This window comes from Callithrix jacchus, chromosome 22 (assembly GCF_049354715.1).
Source record: "Callithrix jacchus isolate 240 chromosome 22, calJac240_pri, whole genome shotgun sequence".
In the NCBI taxonomy this organism is placed as follows: Eukaryota; Metazoa; Chordata; class Mammalia; order Primates; family Cebidae; genus Callithrix; species Callithrix jacchus.
The window spans coordinates 26,740,152-26,756,864 of record NC_133523.1 but is presented as its reverse complement, the minus strand read 5'-3'; the positions used below and the strand labels follow the sequence as shown (position 1 = coordinate 26,756,864).

Genomic DNA, 16,713 nt, shown 5'->3' with positions numbered 1-16,713 from the left:
CCCGCTCTCCACAACGTGCCATTGCCCACACCTGGGGATAGCTCCTTTCCACTATCAGGGCTGGCAGAGTGCTGGCCCCTTGCTACCATCAGAGCTCAGCCCTCAGGGTCCAGTTCTCCAAACCCAAAAGAGGTCGCCTCCCCACACTACAACCTCCAGCGAACCCGGAGGTCTCTGGCAGGGCAGCCCCCTCCCCCATTCATAAATGCATATCATAAATGCTTCCAGAGGCCAGGAGGAAAGACAGAGAAACGACGGAAAGACGGTTCCTAGGGGAGGGCACTCCCGACCTAACTAGGAACGAGTAGCATATGCAAATGAGCAGAGAGGGATGGTCCTGGCTCCGGAGTCCCCCAGGGCGTTCCGCGCAACCCTGGTCTCGCGCCCTCCCGGTGCGTGCGCCCCTTCTCCGCGCGCCCTTACCTGAGCCGTGTCTCTGGCGCAGCAGAACCGCCTGTCCCGATGGCGGCGACGCTGACGAAGCAGCAGCAGCTGCCGCGACGGTGGTGGTGGCCGTGTGGGCCGCGGAGGCTGCCGCGGCCTCGGGGACTGAGGGATTGGCGGCGGCAGGAGGGCTCCCGGGCGGCGGGGTCTTGTCTCCGCGGCCGGGTTCGGAGGTGGTACGGCTCGCGGCGCCCGAGTTGTTGGCGTTGGCGGCGCTGGCTGGGCCGTGGCGACGCGGGCCGCTGCTCTGGATGTGGGACACGGCCTCGGCGGCCTGCATGTTAGGCGGCGCGAAGCGCGAGAGCACGCGCAGCAGCGCCTGGGCCTTGTGCTCCTGCGTGTCGTCGTCGCTGTAGTCCGACACGCGGCACTCGTACACGCCCTCGTCCTGCAGTCGCACGGCAGACAGCCGAAGCCTGTGTGAGATGTCGTTGCCCTGGACGCGCACGGTCTGCAAGAGAGCAGGGTTAGAGGCCGGGCTGGGCAGCTCCCAAACCTGCTCTTCTGGCCGCCTTGGCCGTCGCGCCCCCTAGTCCGTGCACCCCACTTTCCGGACCCTGGTTTGCCCACCATAACGATCCGGCTTCCCTTTCAACCCCGTCTCCGCCGTGGCATCGGGCTTACAACTCTGCGTGGACGCCGGGCCGCCTGCTCTTGTGTCCCCACCATCTTAACCAAACTCCCACCTTGCATCTGCCCTGTCCATACAAACCAACACTGCTCGTCTTCCTGTAGCTGGTCCTTCATATAGGCAGAGCCCACCTCTCCTTCCTCCCTCCGTCACCTTTGGGAAACCCCAGGCTGGGGTCCCTGTTCGCTAACTGCCCCAAGTCTTTCCCGCCGAGACTCGCTCCATCCTACAGCGCCGCCCCAGCCGGCCCTCCACACCTCCTCGCGCACGCACGGAGGGCCTGCCTGAATCTCGTCCTAAGGAGAGCCACCCTGTCCCCGGACCCCGCCTTCACAGCTAACAGTCCACCCTCTCAAGGAGGCAGGCTAAGCTGAGGCTGCTGCCGGGCTCCCTGGACACCCCGCCTTTGCGCAGGATCTCCAGAAGCCCTCAGGGAAGTGCTCCTCCCCAGCGCCCCGGTGGGGACTTCGGGACGGAACCTCTCTGTGGTTCTCACCAAACATCCAGGGAACCCTCACCTCTAACCGAGCCCACGAGGAGGCTTCGTCATCGCCAGGCCCTTCTACGCTCCAGCTGGGAAGCTTGGGCGCATCTCCTCTCAGTTACCAACCCCAAGACCCAGGACCCGCGCAGCGTGGCACGACCACCCCCTACCCAATCCCCCGCAAGCCTGCAACACCCCGCACCCAGACCCACAGTCCAGGCGAAGGAGAGAGGGTTGCAGCGGAGGGCCCGGAGCGGATGCTCAGGGCGGGGCGGAGGGGGCGGGAAGCTGGAGCCACGGTCGCGGCGAGGGCGAGCAGCCGCGCGCTCCCGGTGCTGGGAGGAATGCCTGCAGAACCGAGGCGATCAGACGCGAGGAGGCCTGAGCGCGCGGTCTGGACCAAGGGGAGTTTTACAGGTGAGCGCCAAGCCGCATCAGGGGACTCAGGCCTTGGACCCTTGATTTACACAAAAGAGAACCCGACCCTGCAACCGGCGACAGATGGCGCCCGGACACGCCAAGCAGCTGCCAATACGAGGCTGCGATCGCGGCCCTGCACGCGCAGCCCCCCTTGCGCGGCTGCCGTGGCGTGCTAAGGGGAGGGAGCTGCGGGGCGCGAGGCGGCCAGAAGGGGTCTCCCGCGGCCCGCGCTGGGCTCCACACTTACGCTGATTTTAGTTGCATCCTTATTTGTTACCTAAAATGCAAAGAGGGAGAGAGAGAGACATGAGGCTCGAGGCCTTCTGGCTGGGGGAACTCAGATCCGCCTTTAGGCAAGGGCACCCTCCGCGGGCGGGCTAGGACCGAAACGGCCCGGAGGGTGGGGATTGAGGGCACAAAGGACGTCCGGATTTCCAGGAGTTTCCCCGGGAGAAAGCTGGGTTTAGAGCTAGCATGATGCCTGGCCAAGGGGTGGCTGCCCTGGTGCACACCTGCCGGCTGAACTAGGGAGACTGGATGGCCACCAGGGTGGGAAGGAAGGCCCCTCTCCTCGCCTGGCATCCTTAGGCCCTGCCAGGTGGCTCAAAATCCTCCCCCAGCTCACTGGGAGCCGTGAAGAACTGGAGGGAGGGACCCTGCGGGAGGCTCAGTGGCAGTAACTCTGGGTGGGACCCTGGGAGAATGTAGGTGTGTATGTGCATGCGTGCACCCTAGAGTGTGTAAGAGAGTGTGGGTTTTGAGGTAGACAGGCAGCGTGGTCCTGTTTTCAGCCACGGGGAGGTTGCCCCTCTGTTCCCCTGAGGGCTGGAAGTCCTGCCGGCTTCCTGGTACTCGGTTTTCTGCTGGCCTCCGGAACGCAGCCCAGGGAAGCCCTGGGGTCCTCAAAGTGGCAGAGGGCAGGGACAGCCTGATGGGACCAAGGGGGCTTCCTTCACTACTCAGCACCCATCAGACGCTGGGGCCGCAGCCAGCAAGCACGGGCCAGCGACCTGGCTAAGGTGTGGCTCTTTAGGGGCTGGGCGTGAATAGAGTTCCCAGAGGTGGCGGGAACAGGGATGCTGTCGGAACAATTGACCGGTTTAGGGGTAACAACTGCTGAGTTTGAAGATGCTTGCGAGGGTGGAAGATGGGCCGTGCCACGGGGCGGCGCCCTGCGCGGGTGAAGCCGGCTGCTTCCCTCCCCGGGTGGCCCTCGCCGCCCCGGGCCCGAGCCAGGCGCGCGCCGGCACCGTGTGGGCGGCGGGTTACCTTGCTCCGGGCGCCGGGCACGCTGAGCGCCAGCTCGTGCAGCAGCTCCCGGGGCGGCTCCTTGAGGTACCACCACTGAATCTCCAGTGAATACGACGTGGCTCCGCTGGCCCGGAAAGCGCAGGGCATTTCGATGTCGTCTCCCTCCCGTACTGTCACATCTTTGGGGACTTCTGTGAATGTAGCTGGGGGTTGGGGGAAAGAGAGGCGTGACCAGCTGTAGGGCGGGGGCCTGGGGCAACCCAAAGGGAGGCGGTCGGTCTCTGGCTCTCTGGCCTTGTGCTCCCCACCCCGCAGCTGCTCCGTGGCGCACGGCCGGAGGTGCTAGCAAAGTTCGGGGAAGCGGCAGCAGGGCCGCGACAGGGACTGGCCACCGGCTGCCGGCTGCTTCCCTCTGGATCGCTCGGGGCGGTAGGGGTAGCTAGTGCTTCTCTCCCGCGCCGGGCCGCTTGGTCAGAGTCTGGCTGGGGCTCGCCAACTCCCGCTCCCCGCAGGCCTCCTTTCCGCAGCCGGGCCCGGCCGGACTGGGAACGACTCGGGCGCGGCGCTGCAGCTGCTGTGACCCTTCACGGCTCGCCTCCCTCTACCCCCGCGGGCCCCGGGCTGCACAGCGGGATTGCTGGAGACCGCGTAGCTTCCCAGTTCTCGGTAGCTGCCCCAGCAAAGAACCCCCCCACCCCCACCCCTTGAGCCCACCGCGGCAGCAAAGTTCCCGCGCTCACCGTCGGCCAGGAAGAGCAGCAGGGCATGCAGCAGCAGAGGCGGCAGGTATCCGAAGGCACCGAGCCGGTTCCGCTGTTCCATCTCCCGCGGGGGGCGCGGCGGCGGCGGGGGCCCGGGAGCGGAGAGGTGGCGGCCGCGTGGGCTCGGATCGGCTCCGGCTCCGGCTAGGACGCCTCCGAGCCTGCCATGGCCCCGCGCGGCGCCCCCTCCCCTGGCCGCCGGCGGCCGCCAATCAGCCCAGCTCCCTCGCCGGCCTGCCCGGCGCGGCTCCGGCGGGGGGCGCTGCGCGGGGTGTGCGAGAGCCGAGGTCCCGCCGGGAGGGTGCTGGAGATCGGTCAGTGCCTCTCTCTGTTCCGTCGTCCACAGGACGGTGGGGATCCGCCGTTCAGTCTTTGCCCAGAGGGCCGGGCAGGGGCTGGGCCGCGCCGGGACCCATCCCTGGCCGAGGGAGTGCGCGCCTCGGAGCCGCGAGCTTCTGTCTCCCTGTCTCCTTCTGGTTCTGCTCCCGACTGGCACCTCCTTCGGCTCCCGCCGCCGCCCCCGCCGGTTCCTCCACGGCTCTTTCCGCAGGGCGAGTGGGCGCTCAGCCGCGGCGCGCAGAGCTGGAGTCCGACCCAGCACAGCGCGGGGAGAGCGGGTCCGGCGTGGCGGACCCGGAGCCGGAGAGAGAGGTGGGGAGAGGGGGAGGGGAGGGGAAGGGAGGGGGCGGTCAGTGGCTGGGCTCCAAGCCGCCTCCACGGCTGCATCGCCCCCGCCCTCCCCTCTCCTGCCACAGCCCGCCCAGCCCCCGCCCCGGAGCGCGCCCTCTCTCTCCGCGGGGGTCGCTCGGAGGGACCACCGTCTTTCTGGTTGGAGCACAGCCCCGCCCCGCTCCCGCTTGGGTTGGGAGTCCTCCCACCCAAACTCTCCCTGGCTTCTTCCTAGTCTTCACTGCTCCAGACGGCCGCTCATCCCTGCTCCCGGTGTGTCCCGCGGTCCTCTCCGCAGCTCCCAGCCCTCAACTCCTTACCCCAGTTTGGACAACCAGCTGCCCCGCTGTTTGGCCCAGGCCCGGGCCATGGCGGGTGGGTGGGCGCCCGGGGCTGCGAGAAGGGCTGAACGCTGTGCCCAGCCGGGGACGAGGCTGGGTGGCGGCGGCTGCGCCGGGAGTCTGCAGTGCGCGAGGGAGAAGTGAGCGCACAGCTCCCAGTGAGCAGGTGCCTGTGGCGCGGAGAGCGCACCCGCGAGCCAGCCGGCAGCGGCCGTGAGTGACAGCAGGGGCAGCGGGGGTGGGGTGGGGAGCGCCGGGCACGACTGAGGGCCCGGGAGGTTTCCGGGCGGGGGCGGGGTTCCTGCCCCTGGATCGCGGGTTCCTGCATCCCCACGAGCTCTTCGCCGGTGGTGGGCCCTTCTTTACCCCGTGCAAAGCGAGATCCCGAGGCGGCAGGAGGCCGGAACCTATCCCCCACCTGCTCTGGCATACCGGGCATCCTGGCGCCTCCCTCAGCCTTCACCCGGAGTCTGCCCCCTCCCCAGCCATGTGAGGGAGCCCAGTCTGGTCCCCAAGGGAAACGTGAGGTGGACAAGTGGTTCTGAAGCGACGCGTAGTCATAGTAATAGGGGCGAGTCCCAAGGCTTGCCTCGGGTCTCTCCTCTCTCTTCCGTGGGAGTCCCCAGCCAGCACATTTCAGCACCTCTGCGCCTACCCCGGCCCCCACGCCTCAGCTCTGACCTGAGGTTGGGATGGGGCAGCCCGGTGGATTCACGTGTCTGCTTCCCCAGCTACCAGCCCCAGCCTCCCGGAGGCAACGCCAGAGGCTTCCCCGGGAGCCAAGGAGAAGGAAACCCAGAGGGAAGACAATTTCCAGCAGCCACCCTGGTCCAGGCGGCCAGCGCAGCACAGCACAGCTCAGAGGGGAGGAGCCATAGGCCCACTCCAAGGCTGTCCTCGCCAGCGGGGTGCCCGTACCAGCTCTTCGTGCCTCCCTCTGCCAGCCTTTTAGTTTCCTCGTTTATGGCCCAGGAGTCACTCCCAACCCCTGGCTCACTGTGGCTCATCTATCAAGCCCCTCTTTGCTAAGATCTCCTGCTGCGGGCAGGGGGAAGTCCTGTAGGACTTCCCTCTTTCAGTCAAGTTCCTCTCTAGGGGCTCCACAGAGGCAGTTGCCAGCTCCTTCTGTCATGGCAGGAGCTTTTCCTTGGAAATCCCATGTGCCCTTAGAAACCACTCTGGACCTCCAAATATAAGACCCTGCCGGGCCCCATTGCTGTCCTCAGCTTCTGAAGGGAGAGGGCAGGCTTGCACCGCACTATGCAGATTCAGGTTCACGGTGGGGTTCCAGGAAAGCAGGCTCATTTGGGGACTCATTCCAAGCAGGGGTCTGAAGGAAGAGCTAGCCCACTGAGCAGCCACCCACCTGGAGAGGCATGGGTCTCCTTTCCTGGTGCCAGATCCAAGCAGAGGCTAATGCTAAAGATCAGCAATGCCTGTGGGAGAATCCCTGTAGCTGGAGGGAATTACCTGGAAGGTTTGCAGATCCTTTATCCCTGTACCGCCTTTTGGCATTAGGTGTTTCTTGTCTACTGCATGAGCTGATATTGCTCTAAGAGGGACAGATACATGTTTTCACATGCTTTTCATGTACTAGACACTGGTTGCGCACTTTCAGGCATCAGTTCTCAACGTGACAGAGATCCTTCTCACAGGGAAATCAGATCTCTCTTCCACGGCTGAAACCCCGCAGTGGCTCCCATTTCACTTGGCATAAACGCCAGTGGCCTTGCAGCGGCTGCCAAGGTCAAAACCATCTGCTTTCCTTCTTCCTGCTCACCCCCTTCCTTCATCTCCTCATCTTTTCTGTCCTCTCCATAGCTCACACGTTCCTAGCCACATGGCCCTTCCTACAATGCAGCTCACTGGGCAGGCTCTACCCCAGGGCCCTTGCACCAGCTGCACCATCTGGCTGACATGCTTCTCCTGCAGGTACCTGTTTGCCTAACTCTGTTGTGTTCCGGTTTTTGTCAAGCAGTCACCTTCTCTATGAGGCCCTCCTGGACCATCATATTTAACACTGCAGTCTACACTGCCTCTCCTCCCGCCACCCAGCACTCCCAGGCCCTCTCTCTGCTTTTTAAATTTTTTTTCATTTCACCAACCATCTTCCAACACACGGGACTTAGGCCCTTATTTAGAGTGTCTTATTGAAAGTCTCTAAGTCTCTGCCTGCCTTGTTCACTGATATATCTCCAGCCCCTAGTACAGGGTCTGGCACAGAGTGGGAGCTCAGTAAATACTTGTGGAATGAATGAATGAGCTCATTTTATCTCTATCACAACTCTGGGGGTAGACATTGTGATTTCACCCCATTTTATGGATGAAGCTCAGAAACTTACGGAACTTGCCCAAAGTCACGTAGCTAGTAAGTGGCTGAATGATGATGCATCGACTCAATGACGCATCATCATTATCTGTCTTACTCTGGGGTCTTAGATCTTAACCAAAACACTCAGTTCTTTCCTACTGCAGGTGAGACTCTGGTCCTGGCGCCTCGAGTTGGTGTGGAGAGGAAGGCCCTGCCCTTGACTGATGGGAGCCAGGAATAGCCTGAACTAGACTCGGAATCTTTCCCCTGCCTGTTCAGTTTGGCCTGTTCGTTTTCTGCCCTGCCTGGTAGACTGTGATGACAGCTGAACCACCTTTACTATGTGGTTTGTTCATTTGTTTTGTTTTGTTTTAGACAGGGTCTTGTTCTCTTATCCAGGCTGGAGTGCAGTGGCACGATCTTATCTCACTGTACCTCAGCCTCCAGAGTAATCATACTGACCCAAGGAGGCTTAGCCCACCATGCCTTGCTAATTTATTTGTTTTTTGTAGAGATGGGGTATTGCTGTTGCCCAGGCTGGTCTCAAACTCTTGACCTCAAACAATCCTCCTGCCTCTGCCTCCCAGAGCACTGGGATTACAGGCCTGAGCCACCATACTGGCTTTCTCTGTGTCTTTAACTCCCAGCTGGGCCTGAGCCATAGTTAGTGCCTAGTAAATGTTCAGACTGGGGACCCTGCTAGGAGCATTGGGGAAGAGGCACTTTGCTCCCCTTTGCTGTGGGTTTCCGTGGGCAGGGCAGGGACTTCTGTCTCTTCGACTTAACCCTTTGGCTGGTTGGAGGATTCCTGAGCTAAGAACAGACTGAAGCTCCTGCAAGTCTCTGCCCAGCCTGGCTTCCCGCTTCCTTCTCACCATGTCCTGGTGAGATGTGATCTCTCAGTCGGAGGCTCTAAAAAGGTGGCTGGGGTGGAGCATGCGTGTCACTTCTCCCAAAGGGACACTAAGCTCTGGGACACAGCCATTCAGCTCTACCTACTGTGGTGTCTCGGGCTCCTGCAAAGATGACTGACCTGTTTGCAGTGAATCATGGTTATGTGAAGCAATGAATTTGAGAGTGTTTCACAATCGCTTTGTTTCTCGTCCTGATTAGTCATCACTGGGAACTAACACGGTTTTCCCTGCCTTCATCCACAGCTATGAAATGCCTGTGGGGTTGCGGTGCACCGGGACCTGGAGGCGGATCCTTTTGTAATGTGGTCGATGGAGCCACGAGTTGGCTGCCTTGCCCAGTTGGCTGTGCCCGGGGGGTGCTCGCTTCTGCCTGGGCCTGGCTACTGTGTGCCCAGCCTCGGGGCTCTCACTCATTACCTGTTACCAGCTGTTATTATTGGGCTGTGAGCTGGGGTGTGTGGTGCTTGTCAATACCATTTTGTGGATGGATTCACTGGACTCTCAGAGGCACTTTAAAAAGCTCTGTTTAAAACGGCTGCCCAGCCTTTTGTGAAAGCACCCTTAAATTACAGCCCTAAGTGAGTGTTTTTCCTGGAACTCACTTTCAAAATTTATTTATTTGAACGCTCAGGTCCTCTTGGAGTTGGGGTTTCAGTGTTCTTGTCTTGGCTGACCTTTCCCGTCCTGCACCGTGTACGGCAACATTGATTTTGGGTAATGTATTTTGATTTTAAGATGCAGCCCATCCATAAACTTTTCTATCAATAATCCCAGCACACTCTGTGTACCCAACAGCTTATAGGAAAACAGCAGATTTATGGGGGCTTTTATTTTTGGCCAATTTCGTCATTCACACACCACCAGTATCAGGGATAAAGGCCTGAAGTTCAGTCCCAGGAAGATGCCCCTCCAAGGACACACAGGTCGTCTAGGGGTGGAGGCCTGGCCCTGCCTGTACTCTGGTGGGGACTGCTGGGGACTGATGGAGAGGGAAGCAGTGATGGATGCCCCTAAGACGGAAGGAGTGGCAAGTGAAATGGCTCACATTTTGGGTTCCCGTGGACCTCGTCTGCCCCATGTCCTCTTGCAGTGCTGAGTTCCAGGAAGAGGGTAGCAGAAGCCACCCCATGCATTGCATGGACACAAGAGAGGGTCCCCCACTGTCACCAGGGCCATCAGGGAGGCAGCCTGCCCTTTCCCATGTGAGCTCTCACTGGGCAAAGCAGGCCTCCTCATGGTCAGCCAGGGGTTGGCCTGAAGCAGCCAGAGGACGCACAGCTGCCAGGCCCCAGGGTCTGGCCTGACATCGCTGCATCAGTGCCGTCACACTGCATGCTCAGAGCCTTGGGCTGTTTGCTCCCTTGTCACAGGCAGGATCAATTGGGTTTAGGGGTAGTCAGGAGAAGGGGGACACGTCAGGAGAAACTCAGGCAGGGCCTATTTCACCCCAGACATCTTTTCAGCCAATATATCCTGAGGACCTGGTCACTTATCCAGCACATGCTTGTGGGTGTCTGCTCTGTGATATGCCAGTGCAGGGGATGCTGCCATGAGCAGGACAGATGGGCCTCCTGCCTGCAGAGAATCCACATTTGTAGTCAGGAGGGGGTGGAGACAGACCCCCAGAGAAGAAACGAAAACTAGGTCTGATATTTCACCCATGCTGGGTAACACACAGCACACACCCGCACATAGCGGGAATTCTGGTGCTGGGGGAAGATCTGGGGATGTCAGCCAGGGAGACCTGGGGAAGGAAGAGTACTTTAGGCAGAAGACACACAAGCGCCAAGCCCGTGGGAAGACATGTGGGGGTAGAGTGTGGTGTGTGAGTGAGGTGGGGTTTGGTGGGATAAGAGGCAGGGTGAGGGGCGCTGGGGCTTTGCAGCCACAGCAAGGATTCCTGTGCCCAGAAGAGCAGGGTTCAGAGCTGAACAAGACGTGGCCCTGGCCATGAGGCTCAGAGTCTCATGGGGATTCAAGCTAAGCACAGAATGGTCCCAGCCCTGGCAAAGCCCCATCCCCAAGAGAACGTGAGCTGTGGGTCCTGCCTGGGGAGGCTTCCTGAGCTCCACCTAAGTGCAGAGTAGAAATCTGGCCGAGATGGGTGGGATGGGGTTAGGGTGCATCAGCATCCCAGACAAGTAGCCTATGCAAGGGGGTGGAGACAAGAGATCTGGGGACTTCGCTGGGACAAAGAGAAAACTCCAAGGTAACAGGATCAGCAGCAGTGGCATTGGGAGACAGGATGGGAAGACTTTGGCCTTGGTGACAAGGAGCAGTTCTGACCCTGATGGCAGCACAACAGGGTGGTGGGGTCTGGGAAACCACTATCCCCTACAGGGGTGGGGTTTGGGAGCTGAGTGCAGAAGCCAGGTGGTTGTCGCGGACGCCTCCTTATTGTTGGCTCTGAGGAGGGGGCATTCAATGAGTCCTCACCTCCCACCTTCCTCTGCTGGCCACTCCTTTTGCCTACAGATCTGGCCCCAGCAAACAGCAGTGCATCTGGCACAGTGAAGGTGTGAGGGTTTCAGGGTGAGCCTGGATGCTGGAGTCCAAGGGGCCAGCCCACCTCGCCCCACTCTCCCTGGTTCCTCTGTCCTCCCTGGGGTGCCAGCCGCTGTGTTCCATAGGGAAAGCCCAGATGCTGTCTCTGATGAGTGTCCTCAAAGCAAGATCCTGCCTTGTGGTCTGGGCCAGGTATCGTCAACTGGACAATTCAGCCAAAAGCAAAACAAAGCAGAATGGAGCAGAGTGGAGTCCAGGGTTCTGGAGTCTGATGGACCTTGGCTTGTCCTTTCAGAGCCTCAGTTTTCTCATCTGTAAAATGGGCATGCTGGCGTTGCTGCCTGCAGTGGGTGAATGGGAGGATTGGCTTTGAGAGCTTGTCACTCAGCACTTGGGGTGTGGCCCTAACAGCATCGGTTCGAATGTTGAAGCAAACGCTTTGCCAGCTTTGGTGTTGTGAGGACGTAGCATGGGGTATTTGAGGACATTGCCTGGCCACGCTTGAACCCAGGGGCTTGGGAGGGGTGGCGTTACTAAGGGGAGAGGAATGGCCAGAACTTGGAGGTGACGGGTGGAGCTGAGCACCCCCAAATGGATTTTATTACAGCCTCTGTGTGTGTGTGTGTGTGTGTGTGTGTGTGTGTGTGATTTAATCATTTGCCAAGATAAATCTTAAAGACCCATGGAGAGTTTTTTTTTAATTTTTAATATTCTCAATACACTTGGGGTTTTATTTCCCACTAGATCTATTAGTTTAATTTAGTAGAGGACAGACTGTGTACTTAACCAAAAATTGCTTTGACATTATGGAGAATTAAGAGGCTGGGGCCAGACAGATCTCAGCAGATCGATCTGTTGGAGATAAACTCTGTTATTTCCCCCTGCGCTTCCTTCACCTTAATGGCAGGGCTGGTGATTAGAAATCATGGAGCCAGCGCTTCATGACCAGGGGTCGGCTGGAGGGTCAGGCCCTGGCTCCCCTGTGCTCTCCAGACCCACGGAGCAGGCTCCCCTGTGGCAGGATGCTGTTTAACGGTTCCAGTAGAGATGCTCTGGGTCCTGGGGGCATCTGTGGCAGCCTCCCAGTGCCCGGTCCTACCAGCCTTGGTCCTCTGGGACTGAACAGACTTCCACAGGTTTGGCCTGATATCATCAGGGAACCAGTGTGAGCACAGGGCCGGGGCACAGTGCAATGGAAGCAGCGGTGGGGAGGTTGAAGTCTGGATGTGAATGCTGCTGCCGTCAGATCTGGGCTGTCTCTCCACCACACTGAGCCTCGGCCCCTCTGTGCAGAGGGCGCTGGGTTCCTTCCCTGCTCCCAGGGTTGCTGTGAGGGCCACAAGCTGATGCCCAGGAAGTATCTTTTTTTTTTTTTTTTGAGACTGAGTCTGGCTCTGTCGCCCAGGCTGGAGTGCAATGGCGCTCACTGCAACCTCCGTCTCCTGGGTTCAAGCGATTCTCCTGCCTCAGCCTCCTGAGTAGCTGGGATTATAGGTGCGCACATCCACACCCAGCTAATTTTTGTATTTTTAGTAGAGATGGGGTTTCATCATGTTTGTCAGGATGGTCTTGAACTCCTGACTTCGTGATCCACCCCCCTTGGCCTCCCAAAGTGCTGAGAGTACAGGCATGAGCCACCGCACCCGACCTAGGAGTAGCTTTGCAAATTGTCATGGAGTGCACTGAGGTCAATGTTCATGGTCCCATGTCTCCTGAATTTCTGGATCCCAGGTGGCTCTGGAAAGGCCAGTCACAGTGAAGCGTAGCTTCTGATCCGGAGCCCCAAGGTTCTGGCATCTCTTCATCATCCTGGGTACCACCTAGAGGCTTCTGACCACAGCATCCCTTGAGAATGGGGCCTGGGGCCAACTGGTGACACTGTGGCCACAGGAGTTTCCTGGCCCTTGGTGGCTCACCTCCGTGCCTTAGGGGTGAGCACTCTGAAGCATGGGGGAAGCAGAAGAGCTCTCCATCCCCCCAACACTGTCCTGGGCTGAGTGGCCCCTGAAGGTCTAGAGCTCCACCTCGGGCTCCACAGTGGGGCACAGGAAGTGGACTCCATCCTACTTCACACCCCCTGTGGTTGCCAGCCCAGCTCGGGCCTGAACCTGCTGCCTGTGCACACAGCTCTCCTGGCGGACTCTGGCCAGCTGGTCTCTCCTCCACCAGGAAGCCTTCCTCTTCCTCACTTCCTCCCAACGTGATGGACTGCCCTTGTTTTTCATCCCTACACCAAGAACTGCCCACATGTGGTGTTAAGCTCTTATTTCAGGAAGGCCCAGACCTGCTTTCATCTCAGACCAGCTCTCAGAGTTTGAGGCTGCACCTGGGCTTAGCAGGAGAGTGTGCTGGGTTGCGATGTCTGCCACGGGCTTGGGACTGAGGGAGGTGGCAGGATTTCCCACCTCTAGAGTGGTTTTCTGGGTCTCCCTGAGTACTGGAGGGAGCTAATGCCTCCTTGCGCTGTCCCCTGAAGGCCAACACAGGGCTGGCTCTATGTATGCAAAGGTCTGTGCCAGAGTTGGCAGGCTCTGGGAGGCCTGCTGTCCTTGTGAGAGGCGGCGTGATTATGGAGGGGGCTGGGTCCTGGCAGGGTCTCATTTCAGCCCACTCCCAGATTCTGCCCAGGTGGGATTACCTGGAGAAAAAGATGCCTGCTCTGAGCCCTTCCGGGGCAGGAGCTGTGCTCTGGTAATCCTCGTACCTGCCTGGTCACCTTGCCTGGCATATGACGGGGGTCAGTGGGTGCTGGGCTGTGGGAAGCTGAGGCCAGTGCACAGCTCCTGGTGGGTCCTCAGCCCTAGGCTGTTATTCCAGAGGAGCCTTGGTCTGTCCTGGTCTCATGCAGGGTGGTGGCCTCTCCACACTGTGGGGCAGCGCAGGTATAGACATGAGCTGTAGGAAAGTCATGAGCTCTGGACTTGACATCATCTTTGGCTTCAGAGGTCAGTTTATTCCCCACTTCGGAGAGCACACATGAAAATGCCCAGACCGGGTCCAGAAGGATGGGGTGGGCCTGCGGGGGCTGCGGCCATCCAGGCTTCTGCTCCCTTCGGTGCTGACTGGGGGCCTGGGAGGAGCTCAATGGCACTGCCGTGACCTTCACGCCTGACTTGTCCCCTTCGAATCCCTCCTGCTGATAGACTGGCAGCTGCCAGCACCTCAAGGTTTGTGAAATGTCAGTGGTTTAATATCAATTCTGGAGGTTTTATTGCCTTTCCCCCCATTTTCCGATGGGATTTTCATCCAATCAAGGCCGACATAGAGTGACGGTAGATTTGTGTTCCTGTCCGAAGTTGACAAAAGGTCACTGTGCCTGGGGAGCCGGGGCTGCCGCGCCTTGCGTACATGTGGCTGCTGTCCCCCAGGCTCTGGAGGCAGGCCACGCTTCTCTGAGGCACAGGTCAGGTGGACACAGGCTGCTCCCCTGGGGCCTGCTGGCTGGGGGGCATCAGCAATCACCAGCCACAGAAAGCCCTGGTTTTATTTGCCAAACATTTTTGACGCTTCAGATCTAACCTAATTTTTCACAATAATGTTGTAAAATGTCATTTTTCCATTTCAAAAAAAAATAAAAAGCACTACTGAGTGAGATTCTCTGTCTAGGGAGAACCCCGGCGCCGAGCCACACTGGGCTGCTGTGCCCACATCTTCCTCTATCCGGCTGGGCTCTCTGTATTCACCATCGAGTGCCACTCACTGCCCAGCTCTTTCCAGGACCAGGGGAATGGCGAGGGGGGAGCGTGGGTGCAAGATTCTTTGTCAAGTTTCAGCTGATCCCATGACACTTTAGACAGGTGGTATATAGAGGTTTTACCCAGCTTGGTGAGTCTCTAGGGAGCATCTGTGGTGTGAATGGCCTGGTGCTGGCTTGGAGGTGGGTTGTGGGGGACATGCTTGGATGGAGGACTAGGCCCTGCTGGGCTCAGAGCTCTGTCTTCCTTGCTGTGGAAGGGTTGGTCCTATGTAATTGCAACAGTGTAATTGATCTATGCTGTGACTTCCAGAGTCTGTTTGGCTGGGGAATGGGCAGAGGGACACTAGGGTGGCCAGGCTGAGGGGACAGAGGGGCAGGGATTGGGTGACAGAGCTGGGGGAGGCCTGGTGAGAAAGGGAGCAGCAAGTGCACCAGGAGGGTCAGTAGCAGCTACAGGTCCCCTGCACCTGGAGTGCACCTGGAGGGTCAGAAGTAGTTCTAGTTCCTCCACACCTGGAGTGCGCCTGGAGGGTCAGAAGTAGTTCTAGTTCCTCCACACCTGGAGTGCGCCTGGAGGGTCAGAAGTAGTTCTAGTTCCTCCACACCTGGAGTGCGCCTGGAGGGTCAGAAGTAGTTCTAGTTCCTCCACACCTGGAGTGCGCCTGGAGGGTTGGCAGCAGTTACAGTTTCCCGGCACCTAGAGTGCACCTGGCGGGTCGGCAGGGGTTACAGTTCCCCCACACCTGGAGTGCGCCTGGAGGGTCAGAAGTGGTTCTAGTTCCCCCACACCTGGAGTGCACCTGGAGAGTCAGAAGCCGTTCTAGTTCCCCCACACCTGGAGTGCACCTGGAGGGTCAGAAGTAGTTCTAGTTCCTCCACACCTGGAGTGCACCTGGAGGGTCGGCAGGGGTTACAGTTCCCCCACACCTGGAGTGCACCTGGAGGGTCAGAAGCGGTTCTAGTTCCCCCACACCTGGAGTGCACCTGGAGGGTCAGAAGCGGTTCTAGTTCCCCCACACCTGGAGTGCGCCTGGAGGGTCAGAAGCGGTTCTAGTTCCCCCACACCTGGAGTGCGCCTGGAGGGTCAGAAGCAGTTCTAGTTCCCCCACACCTGGAGTGCACCTGGAGGGTCGGCAGGGGTTACAGTTCCCCCACACCTGGAGTGCACCTGGAGGGTTGGCAGGGGTTACAGTTCCCCCACACCTGGAGTGCACCTGGAGGGTCGGCAGGGGTTACAGTTCCCCCACACCTGGAGTGCACCTGGAGGGTCGGCAGGGGTTACGGTTCCCCCACACCTGGAGTGCACCTGGAGGGTCGGCAGGGGTTACAATTCCCCCACACCTGGAGTTCACCTGGAGGGTCGGCAGGGGTTACAGTTCCCCCACACCTGGAGTGCACCTGGAGGGTCGGCAGGGGTTACAGTTCCCCCACACCTGGAGTGCACCTGGAGGGTCGGTAGGGATTCTAGTTCCCCCACACCTGGAGTGCACCTGGAGGGTCGGCAGGGGTTACAGTTCCCCCACACCTGGAGTGCACCTGGAGGGTCGGCAGGGGTTACAGTTCCCCCACACCTGGAGTGCACCTGGAGAGTCGGTAGGGATTCTAGTTCCCCCACACCTGGAGTGCACCTGGAGAGTCGGTAGGGATTCTAGTTCCCCCACACCTGGAGTGCACCTGGAGGGTCGGCAGGGGTTACAGTTCCCCCACACCTGGAGTGCACCTGGAGGGTCGGCAGGGGTTACAGTTCCCCCACACCTGGAGTGCACCTGGAGGGTCGGCAGGGGTTACGGTTCCCCCACACCTGGAGTGCACCTGGAGGGTCGGCAGGGGTTACAATTCCCCCACACCTGGAGTTCACCTGGAGGGTCGGCAGGGGTTACAGTTCCCCCACACCTGGAGTGCACCTGGAGGGTCGGCAGGGGTTACAGTTCCCCCACACCTGGAGTGCACCTGGAGAGTTGGTAGGGATTCTAGTTCCCCCACACCTGGAGTGCACCTGGAGGGTCGGCAGGAGTTACAGTTCCCCCACACCTGGAGTGCACCTGGAGGGTCGGCAGGGGTTACAGTTCCCCCACACCTGGAGTGCACCTGGAGAGTCGGTAGGGATTCTAGTTCCCCCACACCTGGAGTGCACCTGGAGGGTCGGCAGGGGTTACAGTTCCCCCACACCTGGAGTGCACCTGGAGAGTTGGTAGGGATTCTAGTTCCCCCACACCTGGAGTGCACCTGGAGGGTCGGCAGGGGTTACAGTTCCCCCACACCTGGAGTGCACCTGGAGAGTTGGT

General features: G+C 59.7%; 1 protein-coding gene and 1 long non-coding RNA gene across 4 annotated transcripts in view; one reads left to right on the top strand and one right to left on the bottom strand.

The window, feature by feature from the left end:
* The window catches only part of VSTM2B (V-set and transmembrane domain containing 2B), a 34,748-nt gene extending 29,623 nt beyond the window's left edge, over positions 1-5,125 (bottom strand). For 2 of the 3 annotated variants that reach the window (XM_002761969.7, XM_054250664.2), the window contains exons 1-5: positions 4,981-5,125; positions 3,971-4,573; positions 3,249-3,433; positions 2,227-2,256; positions 424-895 (exon numbers count right to left, since the gene is read on the bottom strand). In XM_002761969.7, coding sequence (XP_002762015.4) covers positions 424-895; positions 2,227-2,256; positions 3,249-3,433; positions 3,971-4,052 — 769 coding nt within the window. In that variant the 5' untranslated portion in view covers positions 4,053-4,573; positions 4,981-5,125. The remainder of the gene's footprint in view (positions 1-423; positions 896-2,226; positions 2,257-3,248; positions 3,434-3,970; positions 4,574-4,980) is intronic. The other variant, XM_017968173.5, reaches the window with a different exon arrangement.
* Positions 1,885-16,713, top strand: part of LOC118150316 (uncharacterized) — a 138,807-nt gene continuing 123,978 nt past the window's right edge. Inside the window, exon 1 of the long non-coding RNA XR_013530882.1 lies at positions 1,885-1,976. This is a non-coding gene — a long non-coding RNA (uncharacterized LOC118150316). The remainder of the gene's footprint in view (positions 1,977-16,713) is intronic.